Consider the following 17,641-nt stretch of genomic DNA (forward strand, 5'->3'; position numbering starts at 1 on the left):
GCAAAAGGATGATGACTCAAGAGAAATCCCTGTGCAGATATTCCAAAAGCAAGTGGAAGGAAGCCTACGGAGCACTTCAACAAGGAATGCCTGGAAGAAAACCAAAAAGATGCTGGCTGGTTGCAATCAAATGTGATGTCATTTCTGTTGGTGGATAGATAGGTTTGGCTAAAACAAGTACTAGATTTATGCCCAAGGTTCAAGGCCAAAATCTTGTTATAGCAGGCATTAAAGGAATTAGCAAAGAATCAAAGTACACGGTGAAGGAAGAGACCCCAGAATGTAGCAATATGCAAGTAGAAGAACCACCAATATCCAGAGGTGAGGAAGTGGCTAAAGTCACGATTCAACTCAACAATTTTCTTATTAATGATGCAGTACTAGATGGAGGATCTGGAGTGAATGTGGTCACATAAGAAACCACATTAGATTTAGGACTCAAGTGGGAGCCCATTCAGTTCAACATAAGAATGGTTGACAAAAGAACACTGGTGCCAAAGGGAATTATCAAAAATGTCTCAAATGAGAATCAAACAGGTTGACTTCAAGGTCAATCTAGTGGTTATCACTACATAAAATCACACCGGGTCCTACCAAGCATTACTAAGAAGACCCCGGCGGCGGCTGAGACATGGTAAAGTAAAATAGGAATGGGGTAGAAACATAATTACCATTAGAAAGGGTAAGCAGAAGGTGTATGTGGATCTCACGAATACTAAGAAACCACTAAAATCTGCTCAAATGCCAGTCCATGCCGAAACATACTTATCCTAATCCTTACACTCTACTCCCAATGTGATCTATGAGGAAGGACATGAAAGGTCTTGGGTTAACTTATCCTAATCCTTATTTTATTATAATACTATGCAACAAAAGAATTCATAGAATTTAGTAAGGTATCCACAAGGTTATGTATATATTTTGATTTTCCTAAAGTTATAAGGTCAATTTTAGACCTTAGAGTACTCTGTTCTTGAGGTTGTGTAGAAGTGAAAAATACATTAAATTTATTTAATCTAAAACTCAAATTATTATGGAATAGATAAATAAAATACAAGAAAATGAAAGAAATGATAATTTTCAATAAAGGGTCTATTTGTACCTTGATAGTACCCTTGTATGGAGATGTAGTACCCTGTATTAAAGCTTCCTCCTCCACAAAAGCCCACGAGTTTTCTAGAGGATCCCAAGGGATTTGTACAATTCCTAACTATCACTGATTGAGTGCATCACTGAAATCTATGAAAAAAGTATTCTCCTCATTTAAGAGCAAAATTCATGGATTTCTCATGAGCAAGGATATAGTTGAAAATAACGGCTGGCTACTCAACATACCTCACCTAGTTAACTCAAGGTTGGTAGCACGCAATATCCCATGCAACTTAACCTTAGACTTCATGTATCCTCTTATTTTCATGCACTCAACCACTTCCGCATACATTTACTCATACATCAAGTTAACTCCTACATTTATGCATAGCTGGAGTTATATGTTAGTTTGCATGCTTACCTCCACATTTAATATTTATTTTACTCCCCAAAAGTCCCTAATAATTTATGCACATGGAAACATGACCATTGATCTTAAATTTTATTTTTTATTTTTTATTTTCTTTGACTCCTAAGTTTATCCCATTAAAATGCACAACTTTTTTAAAATTTCACATTCTCTGACTAGAAAGTGCAATTTAGATAAATATTATCTTAGTTAAAATTAAGACATAGGAAGAGGGATCTCTGAGATGTCCTCATCTCACAAATTCAAGTAGCATCCTTAGCCGGGCAAAACTTCCACTTGATTAAATAATATTTTAAGATCCTATTTTTAGGAGGCTTTTCTCTCACGTCTAAAACTGCTTCTAGTTCTAATATTTAATTATTTTATGAATAGTCTTAGGTTATAATTCCAAGAGAGAAAAATACGCCTAGGTGTATCCAATAATAAATATTGGATTAGTATTTGAAAGGTTGAATTTAATAGGAAGATTAAATACAAATTATGAATTAGGGAGGCACCATATGTAGAGAGAGAAGGAGAAATTAATAATGTACAGAGGGAAGTAGTAAAGAGATGGGCATCACCCAAACTTATTGGAATATTTCAATTGTTAGATTTGTAAATTTAGAACCTCTTAAGAAACTTTAAGGTGCAATTTACAGAGTGAGGTTAGAATTCTAGAGAGAGAATATTTTAAAAGTGTAATAGAGGGAGAGACTATGTGTCTTCATGCATTCGATGTGTATGAATGAATTAGAGGTAATGTTAATAAAAAACACTAGGATTAAAATCAAAAGATTAAAAGTCAACATGTGGGGAGTAAGATAGAATTGCATAAATCTCTTCAAAGACAATATACTTTTAGAGATGAAAGTCCTAGTTACTCCGTAAAATTAAGGGTTTAGAAGCACATTATCTACCTAAATAAGTGCAAAGTCATATTTGGCATAGATTATAATATTAAGACCAAGTATAGATAAGAGTAAGGACTAGGAATGTAAGAGACATGATCCTTAAGCTTATGGAAGAATTGTCAACTTAATGGATAGAAAGGAATGAATCCGATCAAGAGAGAGAACCCAAAGTTGGGATTGGTCGAGATACTCTTGACAATTCTAAGAAAAGAAGAAGACCCTAATTCTATGTGCATAAGTATGCATTGAAGAATGATCATAAGACTCTTAAAGATTTTCAATATCAAGAAAGAAAAAAACCTAGATAAGAGAATTAAATAGATAACCTTAGAAAGATGCTCTTTATACATGAAGGACTCTACTTGAAGTTGAGTTGAATGAATTAGGAGTTGTAATCTCCTAAAAGAACTTGGAAAGTGACCCCAAGGAAGTTAGGAAAGGAATGTCTTGAGAAGACCTCACTGGAATTTATGCAACTTAAAGAAATTTGACTTGCTCAGATTTTAAATGTGGAGAGTTGTGATGTCTCGTCAAGCTTGCGATGGTTTACTCTGCCTCGATTATGTGTATGATGATGTTTGCTAAAATCATGTCTTGAAACAATTGTTTAGATATTGTATTCATGGGACGCATATGTGCTGTTTGTTTATGCAAGCTTGTGAAGATACCACAAAAGTTTATGGATTGCCATGTTGGTGGTGTTCCAACCAACACTCCTCCTTATGAACCTCTGCCACCTTACCATGCATCCGTCTCTCTCTCTCTCTCTCTCTCTCTCTCTCTCTCTCTCTCTCACCTTTTTAAGGTCCCATGTCTATGTTTTTCAATCTTTAGCTTACATATGGAATATATGTAACACTTTTAGTCTCATAGACCCATTGAATCTTTAGTAGACATTACTAAAATCTCTCTCTCTCTCTCTCTCTCTTACTGAATAAGACACCATCTTTAAGGCTACTCAAAAAAATGAATGAAAGTTTACATGATACAATTTCTATATATTTGAAATCCCTATCTCTAGCCTAATAACAACTCACATTATATATGACCATGATGTAACAAATGCCCAACCATTAGGCTTGTATGTATTAGTGGAGATAGGCTACGGGCACCCACTTGAATTGGGCAGATGAGCAAAGCCACTTGTATATATATAACTTTTGATAATGTGAAGGGAGAGAACAACTATTTCTCTTGTGTAAATCTTTCTTTTTCTCTTGATCTCTTACCCTCTTGCTTGCGTCTGGTATGCATGCTTGTGTGAGTGCTTGTGGCGTGTTGAGTGTGCTTCAGTGAGAGAGTAATTAAACTAGAGTGGAGTGGAGTGGAGAATGGTTCAAGCTTTCTAGCTTAACCTTTGCCATTGAAAGTGTTGCCATGGAGGATTAAGAGTAGAGAAAGTTTTCTACTAAGACAGATTGACACTCCTCTTGGCCTCTTTTGCCTCTCCTATTAAGACTTCCACGATCCAAGATGAGTAGTTTTTCACTATCCTACAATTCCTTGCATGAGGGCAAGAAGGTTCTTTGACATGAAGAAATAGTGCTACCGCCAAGGAAGGACTAATCTTGGATGAGAGAATGAACTAGAACCATTGTCTTCTAAAAAATCCTCAATGCAAATCCTTGGTTAATGTTGGGAAAATAATATGTTTGAAAGTAGGATATTAAGTGGATCAAAGTGTTAATGTGTGATTTAAAAAGGAACTAAACATAACCGTTTTGTTATTTTTTGTTGCTAACTTGATCCATTTTGTCTCAAGGGAGTGATGGAACAAAGAGCTCCATTTTGTCTCAAGGGAGTGATGAAACAAAGAGCAAGCTCTCCCAAGAACGATTGAGGTAGGTTAACACTCCATTTGGTTGCTTTCATCACAAGCATTGATCTTAGGTTAATTAGGTAATTAGTGTACATTTGTATTTTTTATATTTTTTTTGTCGAGCATAGCTTAATCTAGCTATTAATATTTATAGTTACTTTTTAAAGAAGCATTAAGTGTAAAGTCATGGCATTAAGGTGTTACTAAGCATTGCCACTATATTAGAAAACCCAAAAATATCCATAAAAACCTTGAAAAAGCCAAAGTATAAAAAAAACCATGTATTTTTGCTCTCTAGATTTTTTGTATTGTTGACTAAATTTTGGTTTGTCTAGCATTTGAATCATCGATCCGAGGTTCAAATCATTTGTGACTAGAATTGAAAGTTACTATTCTAGGACAATTAGTGGTAAATGACATTCATTTCCAATTTCCACACACATGAGCTAAAAGAAGGGGAAGGTTGAAGTTCATATCCACACATTTGAGCTTAAAAAAGGGATTATCAATGATACAAATCAAATATTCTCTTGTAAGAGAGTATAAAGTGGTGTAAAGAAGGGGAAGGTTGAAGTTCATATCCACACATTTGAGCTTAAAAAAGGGATTATCAATGATACAAATCAAATATTCTCTTGTAAGAGAGTATAAAGTGGTGTAAAGATCCCTATTGTGCTTGGGAAAGTACAATAGGAACCTTTAAACCTATTGTACTTGAAAAAGTACACTGAGAATGGCTACCAACTACTATCTCTATTAATCATTGATCCCACACCACAAGTTCTGATTGTCGATCCCAATACCAGATTATCAAATTTGGAATTGTGTAAATCCATCGTTGTCTACTTTAGATCGTCGATACAACTCTTATATTGTTCTTGTTTCGGATTATTTTGCAAGGTCAGGATCGTTCCAAATTTTAGATTGTTTGTGTACCGGATCGTTGATTCGAGATCCAGATTGTTTGTGTACCGGATCGTTGATCGTTAAAAATCCCAGATCTAGATCGCTGATTCGATTGGACTTTTAGAAAGCATAAACACAAAGACATATTATATTCATATTTGCAATGTTCATATGCACCTTGCACATTTTTATTCATTTATCTGTTTGTTTACTGTTTTGGTGTGAAAAGATACTTGGGAAAAAATAATAATTTAAAACCATAAAAAACCCATCAAACTTAAGGAAAAAAACTTAAAAAAGAGAGCCTCAAGAAACGATTCAGGCGTTGGATTAGGTGCTTCTACATTTGCAGTTAGCAATGTGCAGTTCTCATTGCTTAGTCTTATTGTAACCTGACCTTCAAATACAAGACTTCGTCTCACACTCCGGCGTTAGAGAGTGGTACTGAACAACACACAGAGTTAACCTCCCTGATTATGCCAGCGACGAACACTAGCTCAAAAGCAGACCAAGAGTCCTCCACAACAGAAGAGACTAGATCACTACTGCAGGTTATAAACTCTATAGAGCTTTTGTTAGTAGGAATGGACTCTAATGAGCACAATGAATTGTCAAGAAGGGCTGAAAGGGCTCAAGTAGCTCACGAAACTGGAGAGACACATGAGAACGAGGGGGAACAAGCACAGACTCGATCAGTTAGTGAAACCTATGTGCTACATGGTTATGTCAAGGCTACACAAGTTCCAATCTCTATTGACCATAATGGGGCGCTCTTGGAGAGCGATGGTCTCACTTCCGGCATTGCCAAGTCATCGTGAACCAGAGATCCTAGACAACCCAAAAGTCATCGTTGCTAAGCGTGATGGACAGATTCTATGTAGATATGGAAGGGAACAAGTATATCCCCACGCAAAACACCTCCAATATTAGGTCGTTTGGTGTGCCAAATGGAGCACAAGGACCTCATAGAGTCCACCAAACCTCAAGAGCCTCGCACAGAGGAGCCTGTCAAGGCTCAGCCTCTAAATGTAGTGGATAGATTCTTTCTGAGGAGAGTTTGATCCAATCAAGGTGACATAGCATATATGAGGATGCTCTTGGTAACCTCTACACCATCACCATAGTACAGAGGGATTTGGTTGGAAACCATAAGTTTCTAGATGCACCCTCAGTCAGCAGGTGTGTTATCATCCAACTAGTGATCAAACTACATACACGGATGAGGACGGTAACACGTACATCCCAAGAACAGTTGAAGAAGTAAGAGGCATGGAAAGGTCTCGGCAAGAGGGAGTCATCCCATCCAATACAAATATAGAGCATAGAACTTTGAGGCCAAGAGAAGTAAGGACTTCTTTTGAGGAAATTACTTCAAGACTAGGAAGCTCTATGGCAAGAGGGGAATTTTCATTCTATTCCACAAAGGAAACTATCCGCAAACCTGAAGCTGAAGTCACACTTCATTCTATTCCATAAAGGAAACTACCCGCAAACCTGAAGCCGAGGTCACACTTCCCTCTACATTAGACCCTATAAGGGAGGAGCATCTAGCTTTTGTAGTAGGCGAGAAACTACACCTTTAGAAAGAGCTAGATTGGTAAACCCAGTTGTTGATATTGTAGTACCAATCCATTTAGGACGGGAAACTGTAAGAGTTAAGAGCCAAGAATATAGAGCCTTAAACTCCTGGAGTACTAGTAGCTCCTAGGGTACCAGTATATGGATACCCTATGACATATTCAGGCTTTGTACCTCTTGAGCGACCAAGAGAAGCATCTTTGGGGCACCAGTCTATGCTTATACGAGACCATCCTATACTTAGGTACATCCCAGAGTTGAACCCAAGCACATGGCTGATATTTGGCCCTGAGCCAATAGCAAAATCGATTGAAATAAGTGCCCAAGCTCATGTAGCCCATGGAATGAGAGACAAATCATTCCGGTAGTAGTTAGACCCACAAGGGGGATGAGAGAGGTAAAGTCATCCCAGGATAAACCCTCTCTCATAGCCAAGCTAGTTTACAAGTTCAACGGAATATAACCATTTAGCTGCTTTTAAGCAGATCTGTATAACAGAAAGGGTTTGATCGATCCTAGAATGAAGATAGACTCTTTTAGCTTGACCCTGGAAAGTAATAATTTTCTTTGGTTTCAAATACTCGAAGATTCACAAAAAGAAACCATGGAAGAATCGGAGGAAGTGTTTACGATGGGTTTCTCCAAGGCAGGTGTGTTAACCATAGCTCTGTAACACAATTATATCAATTCAACCAGCTTGAACACAAAACTGTGAGAGACTGCATCCATCGTCTCAAGAACTTGAACAACAGAGGAGAAACTCAGCCAAACTAGGGTAATCTCTTTGTTCCTAGAAGGATTGAGAAGCATGCAAATGATACGCTATATGCCAAGAGGCATTGACAAATGCTAGTGGAGTGTTGCTTGGATGCCATAGACTTTGACGATAACTTTACGGGCATCCCCTCTATTGTTAGCCTAAGGTTAAACTAGTTGGCCAAACCAAGCATAGTACCAAAAGCTAGGATTCAAAGAAGGCTGAAGAGCCCAAGAGTGCGGAAGACATAACAAATGTTGTGATCAAAGGACTCCAAGGAGTAATCAAAGTAGCACCAAGAAAGGCTGGCCATCCTCATTTGGCTCCTAGAAAAGAAATGATGTGGTGTGTTGTTTGTAGAAGCAACCACATGGCTCATGGATGTCTAGTTCTTAGATCAAGAGAAAATCAGTGGTGTGGATACTGCAGAAGATATGTGATGAATCATCTAACTGCTAGCATGCCCAAAGAATGATGAGACTACCGGGAGTGCCACCATTACCAGTGCCTCCCCAACCATTAGCCTTGCTAGCACCACCTGCTAGTGGTACTAATGCCACCTATGGCAATAGGAACCCAATTCTCGTTAGGAATGCTTACAGGGACATGGAGATTCCACCTCCCCACCTTCAATATTACCACTCAATCAACCTTGCCAGGAACAACTCCTATGAGACTTGTTGGGACTGATTCTATACCTCCTAACCCATCGAATTTCCAGGTGGAATACCCCACCCAAGGAGTGAGTGCCACATGGCCCAACCAGGACATTTGATACTAGACACACACCAAATGACAACATTAATGCAAATAACATCAGGAGCTTACCAAGCAAGGGATGTCAATGCACCAAGGCGAGCTCCCTTGGCATGCTTTGTAAGGCCCTCACAAAGTGGCCGACTGCCCAATGAGAGCCATCCTAGAAGCTGTTCACGACAACTTCTACATCAGAATCCCCTAAGAGTAAAAAAGGAAAAAGAAGGAACAGAGACAGTAACAAAGGAAAGGCAAGCAAGCCTCAAATCGAACAAACCAATCAGACCAAGGACTCCCAGGTCCTAAGGGAGTAAAAGAAACAAAAGAGAAGGATCCAAAGGACCTTCCATGGTATTTTGAGATTGAGGGTGTTCTAGATTCCTCCACTCAAATCACCATAGAAGAAGAATGGGGAGTAGAAAACCTACACGGGCCAGTCCTAACTGACAAATCTTAAGGACTTAGGGAGAAATCCCAAAAAGCATCACAAGCTCATAGAGATAATAAGTACAGACAAACCAAGGATCCAAGGGATGATCCGAGCTACATGAAATTGAAGATGTTTTGGGACCTCTGATTCAAATAACTCTGGACGAGGGATCGAAAGTAGTGATGGATCAATCCTGATGGATAGGATGGCCAAGCTCATAGAACACCGGGCAGCCATGTCTGTGGTGGGAAGCACTGTCGGGTCTCGAAAGACTGGCAAGACAAAGGAACCAGTGACCAAGGAGCCAGTACCTCCTTACATCCCATACCAGATTTACACCACAGACAAGGTGGGATACTTCCAAACAAAAGGTAATTGCTCTTGCAGCAGAATTTAGCATAGCTCCCATGGGTAACATGGAGGAAGAGTATGCCTTGATTCCTAGGTTGGTGCAGGACACGTATGCTTGAAAGCATTTCACAGAATTGACATGGGGTCAGCCCCATAATAGGAACTCTGCCAAAATTTGCACATAAAGGCTGCAGGCATGCATATTCAGATTGGTTGTTTCCAATTGCATTGTAGTGAATGAATGCATACAGTTGAGGGCTATGCTTGAATAAGAACATAGAAAATTGCATTGAAGGGTTGCCAGACAGCCATGCGCCTGTAGCCAAGCTCATAGAACACTGAGCAGTCATGTTTGTGTGGCAGGAAGCACTGTCGGGTCTCGAAAGACCGGCAAGACAAAGAAACCAGTGACCAAGGAGCCAGTACCTCCTTACATTCCTGTACCAGATTATCACCGCAGATAAGGTGGGATGCTTCCAAACAGATGGCTGGAGAAAGTGGGAGGCTTTGTGCTCAGATTCCATATTAAAGATGGCCATTACAACAAAGCACTAGTATGCCATGATCCCATCTCCCGAATGTCACCACTTGTTGCTGGATGATGCAAAAGCCAGCCAGCTGCTCTAGAAAGTGGGCTTGTTAGATTTTTTCATATTGCATCCATGGGGAATGGACTATCTCTGCTGCTTCCAGGCCATGGATTCATATGACAGGACCACCAAAGCTTTCCAGGTTGATTCAGTTTCTAGGGCTAGCATGGACAACGAGTCATTCTCAATAGTCACAAGAAACGGTCGTTTCAATCCCTAGAAACGCGTTTCTCCGTTTCAGGGCCCCATTTGTTTCCATGGCTGTTTCTCATTTCCCAAGTGATATTGTCACAATGGCCGTTTCCACCCCTAAAAACTCATTTCCCACACCCCCAAAGAAGAGTGGAAGAGACCCCGCATACCACCACAGCAGGGCTCTCGCTGGAGCCAAGATCCGAAAGAAAAGGTTTGTGCTCAGAGGACTAGATCTTATCATGGTCTCAGAGTCAGGTATCGGAGAGAACCCTCTCTTAGGACCCGCCACAAAAGGGGAAGGGCAAGGAGGAAGCACAAATAGAGAAAACAGTTAAGATTGGCAGCAGCAGCAGCCAACATGAGAAAGAGGCAGTTTGTGCAGAGAAAGAAATGCCTAAGGGCATCATGTGTATGCGGTCTGACCTGCTACACCCTATCCCTCAAGTTACATAGATGGTGGTACCATTGTCCCCAAATGCCAAGAAAACCGCCCAATGGACCCTTATGAAAGCCAATGGCTAATTGCTCAAGGACAACCGAACGTCTAGGCAGGATGTATTGAGTTGATCCAACATTATGTGGCACAGTCATCTCAAATGCATATCATACAGGCCTAAATGTCTACAGAGAATGCCCAACAAGTGCCAATACTGCAAGAGAAGAAACTGGAGGCTTAGAAATATGAGCTCATGGGGACGAGGGATGCTTTGTTGGCAACCATCCGTGAGATGGAAAGATCCCAATCAGAAGCAAATGCCCAGCATGTGGCTAAACCTAGATAGGCTCTCTTCCTAGCTCCTAGCTCATAAATCCTTACTCACGAAGGAGGACAAAGCCATAGGCAATCCACAAAAGAAGCGAGATTCAGCCAATGAGGTGATAGCTCAAGTGGTGAAGGTGTTTGCCTAGGACCTAGAGGTCCTAGGTTCAAAACCCCCCCTGGTGCTTCCTCGGCGGCATCGCCTACGGGCGGTGGAAAATCAGTAACTATGGGAGGATCTTGGGCCTAAGGTCAGTCGGGGAGGGGGGGGAAGGAGATAGATTCAGTGTGAGTAACAAAAAGAAGTCATAAGACTTACAACAGTGGCCAGAGACACGAATGCCTTGCATGTAGCAGAGCATAGAAGAAAGTGTGCACTGATGTGCAGAGGCAACATATTGCTGAATGCCGAGTTTGCAGAAATAATGGACCATGCCATGCAATGGATTCATGGAGAAGGCCTCGGCACTAATGTGGGCCACACACAAAGCAATGCAGGTAGGTCCCTTGCCTGCCACCTATAGCCCAATCGATGTAGTAGTTCTCTACCACCGTATTGTGGCCCAAATCGAAGTGCAAAAGGAAGTTGATGCCTTCTTTTTCACCACTGTCCATGTGGCATATCCCTCATTTGACATGATGAAAGAAGATGAGGCCTTGGACTTCATTGACAATCTTGATAAGAAAGAATACTTAAACAAATTCCACAAGTCAGGAGGCTAAGACCTCAGGGCTCAGGCAAAGACCCAAAAGATGCAGAGAAAGACACAGAAGAAGGGGACAAGGAGCCACCCTCCGACAAAGTGATTGAAGAACCACCTAAAGGGCGCTCAGTCATCCCACCTGGCTGATAAGGAACAAGAAGAGGGGCCCCAAGACGTTGATTTCCTTGACCTCAACAATGATCCATTGACGAGCCACAATAGCCGAGAGAAGCCCAGAAGCCAATGGAAGAAGGTGAAGTTCTGCCAACGCTACATCAGAGAACCATGTCTCAATGGGTACAGGGTTCCCTCCCAGGTACATCCAACCCACCTAACCTCTTCTTTGAAGCCGAAGAAAGACCACTAGGGGAACTCACATGGCACCTCTTGCACCTACCAGCCATCCGCAATTGCGATGACATTATTTAAAAGTTTGCTAAGTCCCTTCCTTGTAGAGAGCCCATCCATACAATTCACAGGCTCGACCTGCTGCCGATGATGTGGAAGCTCTACCTAGAAAAGCCTTTCAAGGAATGGCTGTAGCAAACTCCAATACAAGAAAGAGGAGGATACACCAGGCCTGCCAATGACAGAGCATTCAACAATGCAGAAATGAAGAATAAACCAAGATGGTGGCTCCGTTACCTGAAGAATCAGGATTTTTGGGCCACATATTATGCTGCGCTAATACATGGCCCAACGGCCCCATGTATATGCCACAATGCAGGTGCATGTGTTGGAAATAGAATGAAACCAAAAAGAAGATCAACCTGCTGCTTCTTAACTTTTTGGAGTTTGAATCACCGTCCTTCAGCATGATCCCAACAGAAGACTAGATGTGCAAGCTAATTACTCAGTTTATCAACTCCTATCAGGAGAGGTTCCCGACATCGCAATCCAAGCTTGCATCATCAAATTCTTGGATACCATTCAAATATTCCTCCAAGATCCTAAAGAGGAGAAGACACGCATGCAATGGTACAAATACGATGAATCCCACGTACAAGGCCTTGCCTTCGACCTCAACATTGAGCCCACTCTCTGTTAGATCTATGGGCTGTTCACACACGTCTAATTCCTAAAAACCTACAGGATGTGAGCCTTCAAAGAGATGTTTTACTCCGAGTTCATCCTCTTTGGCTATAACTTTGTGTTCACCAAAAACAGTAGCAAGCCACGTCAACGTTTAAAGTCAGTGCAACACTTTCACATGCAGAGATCTTTACAAAGATGAAAGTTAAAGATGGAAGCAGGACCAGGCATGGGGGATTATTCACACTTTCCGTACATTTTAAATCCTCGCCTATAGCCTAATAGCAATTCACATTATGAAGGGCCCAATGATGTAACAAATGCCTAGCCATAAGACTTATATGTATTAGTAGAGATAGGCCATGGGCACCCACTTGAGTTGGGCGGCAAAGCCCCTTGTACATATACAACTTTTGATAATGTGAAAGGGGAGAATAACTATTCCTCTTCTGCAAAGAGTTCTTCTTCTCTTGAGCTCTTACTCTCTTGTTTGCTTGTGGTATGCATGCTTGTGTGAGTGCTTGTGGTGTGTTGAGTGTGCATGCTAGATAACTTGAGTGAGAGAGTGATTGAGCTAGAGTAGAGTACAGAGTGGTTCAGGCTTTCCACCTTAACCTTCGCCATTGGAAGGGTTGCCATGGAGGATTGAGAGTAGAGGAAGGATTCGAACAAAAGGGATTGACACTCTTGGCTTCTTTTGCCTCTCAAATTGGGACTTCCATGATCCAAGATAAGTGGTTTTCCACTATTCTATGATTCCTTGCATGAGAGCAAGAAGGTTCTTTGACATGAACATTGAGACCATACAAAGCATCAATATAAAACGTTAGAATCATGCACTGGTTACTCTCCCAACGAGACCATCTCAACAACAAAAAAACATAAGGGCATGTCTTTATGGGTAATTGATAGCTTACATTAACAACTTGATCAAAAGGAACATAATTTAAAAAAAGTCCAAGCAACCCACAAGTCAAAGAAGTGGGCAATCTATCAATTAGGAAGGGTAATCATTCATGAGCTCCAGATCCTCAACCCAAGAAAAAGACCATGAACAACCTTTCATGTAAGATTCCAACCCTTTTAAAGGATACATTGTATTAGCTTTCTTTTTGTTCTACGATTTGAAACCACCATTGGTAATCATTGTGTTCTGGTCCCATGGGTCATATTTGGCTCACATGGATGTTTATCTCTTTTCTCTCTCTCTCTTGAAATGCCCAACCTATGCTACCATTTGCACATGTTTTCCTCACTTATTTGAGGAAGAACGCAAAATTCACACCCTCCCTCTCATAGAAGGAAAAAAGCATTGCTTAGTCCGCCTCTCCCACCACTGAGATACTTTCTTGCTAACTCTCCTTTGTATATGCATGACATGCCTTTGTATGGGTCTCATAGGCCGCATTCAGCCTTAGCAGACGGTAACATGATACCTCTCTCTCTCTCTCTCTCTCTCTCTCTCCATTGTGGAGGCACTCTATGGTTCACATATCCTAGACTTCACCATTCGACTAGCGAGGGGGCTTGCCTCTCTAGCATGTTTGGAGAGAGAATGTTTTTAGGAACATTTACAAGAGCCCCGTAGTAAGTGTTGGCTCTTTATAACACTTTAGTACAACCTGCAGCTATGTATGGTGTATCCTTTTGGGGGCCAGGCTGAGGGAAGGATGAGTGGAGGAACATTCAGGGGCTCCAAGTGATGATGTTGTCACCAATGATCAGGGGTAAGCCATCACTACCACATGACATTATATGCGCAGAGTTTGGGTGGCCCCAGTGGCTACAGATGCCCTCTTTCAGACTGTCAGTTACAACATTCAGCATGTATACACTCTTGACAAAGACCGCCTCCCGTGCCTAGCAATGCAGTCCTCTATGCAGTTACATCAAGAGAGGAATAGCAAGTGAGATGGGCTGCATGGACCGTCTCCCCCCATTTCAGTACAGCCCAGATCCCCCCCTACCTGGACCTCTCATGTCAAGAGATCAACCAGATCATCCGATTAAATCTACTTGGACTACACATACATCAGACATGGGTATCTCTGTCAAAGATTGGTAAGAAATGTAAGTTCTATAGAGATCACTTCTTGAGATTCTCTGAGGATGGATTCTTTGAGATCCCAAGATACATACAGATACAAATGGTGTATCATGATTGCCAAGCTCAAGATATCCTCCCACCACCTAAAGGTAGAGATTGGCCGAGCCAAGGATATCTCAGAGTCACATGATGAGAGGATATGCAAAGTATGTACCACGGGAGAGGTAGAAGAAGAGGCACACTATATGTTTAGCTGCTCGGTTTACTGTAAGATGGGGGGGGGGGGGGGGGGGGGGGGGGGGGGGGTGGTGTTGGGGGGAATTCCACTGCCTTTTCCGAGAAGGATATCTCACATGATGAGAGGATATGCAAAGTACGTACCATGGGAGAGGTAGAAGAAGAGGCACACTATATGTTTAGCTGATCAGCTTACCGTAAGATATGGGGGGGATTCCACTGCTTTTCCGAGAAGGATTCGGTACCGAAGCAATCTCAAGAGGACACCTCTCAGGGAGCCATCACAGATTCCTTCACAGTACAAGCATCCACATTAGAGTCCACCACCCATATCAATGCCTTAGCTCCAACAACAGAGATGACCACCCATACCCATGCTTCAGCTCCATGCCCTGGAGAAGTTCTCAGTAAACGAGCCCGATCTATCCTGTAGGCTAGACGCCCTCAATTTAGAGCACCACGACCCTCCATTTGATAGAGGCAGATCCAAGAGATTCTCCGCCAATATGACGTGCTCCTCTCAGAGATGGATCAAGGGAGTTTCATGCATGTATCGTGATGCCCACAGTAGAGTTCTTGCTTGCGGTGATAGAGGAGAGCGGTTTCAGATTTCTCGCTCAGTACGATAGGGCTGCCCATTAGCCCCTTTATTATATATCATAGTTGTAGAGGCCATGAGCATCTTTCTCCGCTCCACTGCTGGTATTTCAGGATTGAGGTTGCCTCTTCGTAGTCACGAGGAGTTGGTTGACTCTGAGTTAGCTGATGACACAGCCCTGTTTTTGGAGGTTTCACATATATGCTTTTGTTCCTTCCGGGTAGCACTAGAGGAGTTCTGTTTGGCAGCAGGGGCACTCATTAATTAGCACAAATCTTTTGGTTTTTGGGTTAGTGATTCACCGAGAGTTGATTGGGGTGCAGAGCTTGGTTTTACTTGGATCAGCAGAGGATGTACTGCTAGATATTTGGGATGCCAAGTTGGGATTGATATTTCTCCTGCACAGCAATTTGCTCCGGTACTTATGAGTATCCGGAAGAAGCTCCTCCATTGGAGCTTCAGAAGATTAGATTTAGCCTCTAGAGCTTTGGTGGCTAATCAGGTTTTGCTTGCCTTAGCTTGGTTGATTGCCTCTTGTTGGTGCTTCTCTCGTGCGTGCATTGGCCAATTGCGGAGATTGATCCGCAATTTTCTCTGGTCGGGCTTGGATGGCACCTCAGACACTCGTGCCAGGGTAGCTTGGCTCACAGTTATTCAGCCCAAAAGAGAGGGGGGCTTGAATATTATCGATCCGGATGTTCAATGGAGGGCGTTGCTTTGCAAACTTGTGGTCAGAGGTTTCCTACCAGGCATTGAGCCTTGGAAGGATTTTTTCTTCTCTCAGATTTCTAGATGTACACCCAGGGTCGGGAGAGACTAGATGCCCAACACACGTTTTTTGTTCACAGAGGCTGATATTAGGGCACCATCTTCCCCTCTTATTGCAGCCATTGTCAGAGCATGGAGAAGCATGAGATATTTTTTGCGACAAAGGCTTTCCTAGGTCTTTGGACGAGGCTGACCGACAACCTATTATGTGGAACGAGTTCATTAGGGATGAGGCTGGTCGGCCACGTGGTGCATCTCGTTATATGCAATGGTCAGGATGGGAGAGATGCGCATACACAGTTCTTGCTTGGAAGACCTTTAAGAGTCTTCCGGAGGATCGGAGAGTTGCATCCACTTAGCATCTTAGGGACTCTCGCATTCGTATTGATCAGATTGATGCAGCTATTCTACATGAGTGGCTTTCTGGGACCTTTCACGGAGACTATCATCCGAGTTGGCTCGGAGTTTTTTCGTGGATAGGCATACCTCTGCAGGTCATTGCTCTGCCAGTCCAGGAGGATATAGATTTCCTCATGTATTCTATCATGCCTGGTGGGAGATTGAGGAGATGTAGTATGGAGGAGATCATACCAAACACTAGGCTTAGTCCAGTGAGGATTGCTCGTCGCTCGGGGAAGCACTGGTTCATTGACCCTTCTCCTCAGATAGTGACTCATGGCTCTTGGTGTTTGCGGTTATATGGTGGCAGTCCTATCAGATATCTTCAGTGGGATCCAGGAGAGTGGGAGTGGATTGATGCCTTCGATCCTTTGAAAAGCCTTCCTTTTTTCAGTTTCACTCTTCGGAATGCCAGGCTTCTCCTCACTCGACAGATGCATAGGATCCCTACTCTCAAGCCTCATTGAGAGAGCTATGATATTTCTCCAGTGATACAGCGCAGATATTGGCATAGACTTTGGCACTCATACAGAAGGAACCAGATCTCTCATTTCTTTTGGTTATTCTTACATGGTGGTCTCCCCACCAATCAGTGGAGATCAGTTTTCGGTGTAGCACCTTCCGGTCCTAGAAGTGCCGTAGATTCTGAGTCTGTACAACATTGTTTATGGGGGTGCAGCATTGCACAGCAGATTTGGGGTCCTGTAGCCCAACTTATGGGCAAACTGAGTGGCCGAGCCATGCATGTGATTTGGGGGGCAGTTGCTTGGCTCTCCCAGTCCGGTCCGCAACTATTTTATGAGGGCAGTGGTACAGATTCTGTTTTTTTCATTCGTAGAGGTATTGCCCAGCATGGTTTATTGCAAGATGTTCCTCACTCTGATTATACACCCCTTAGACAGAGGATTGACACCAGTTGGGAGATTATTGCCAGTATTACACCATGGCAGATCTGGAGAGCTAGATGCACGGAGGCTATTGAGGGTGTCCAGATTTTTGGGTCTCAGTGCATTAGTACTATATGGAGTGATATCATCCACACTCTCATGGCTACTTGGGCTCGCATTCAGGGGCCCTCTCGTTCTGCGCAGGCGAAGCGTGTGATATTTATGCGGGAATGGGACCATGGCATCTTCTTTTCCTCTAGTACCACAGGTCTTACATGGCATCATGATGCTCCTCAGTGGTTGAAATCACCTTACATATTGGGGTGATTCTATTCTCTTCCGGCTTATAGCTGTGATTGTTGTATGTTTTTCTCATACTTAATAGAAGTCTCTTTCTGGAAAAAAAAAAATGACG

The 17,641-nt window shown here is 42.3% G+C and overlaps 1 protein-coding gene across 4 annotated transcripts in view; it reads right to left on the minus strand.

Moving 5' to 3' along the window:
- Nucleotides 1-4,772: 4,772 nt before the first annotated feature.
- The window catches only part of LOC147641680 (uncharacterized), a 131,985-nt gene continuing 119,116 nt past the window's right edge, over nt 4,773-17,641 (minus strand). Inside the window, exon 10 of one of the 4 annotated variants that reach the window (XM_086798346.1) lies at nt 4,773-5,240. In XM_086798346.1, the coding sequence (XP_086654472.1) occupies nt 5,151-5,240 (90 nt within the window). In that variant the 3' untranslated portion in view covers nt 4,773-5,150. Of the gene's footprint in view, nt 5,255-17,641 lie in introns of all 4 variants that reach the window. The other 3 variants (XM_086798339.1, XR_015265889.1, XR_015265888.1) reach the window with 3 other exon arrangements.

Source organism: Cibotium barometz, chromosome 1 (genome assembly GCF_041138505.1).
Source record: "Cibotium barometz isolate CiBa-2024 chromosome 1, ASM4113850v1, whole genome shotgun sequence".
NCBI lineage: Eukaryota > Viridiplantae > Streptophyta > Polypodiopsida > Cyatheales > Cibotiaceae > Cibotium > Cibotium barometz.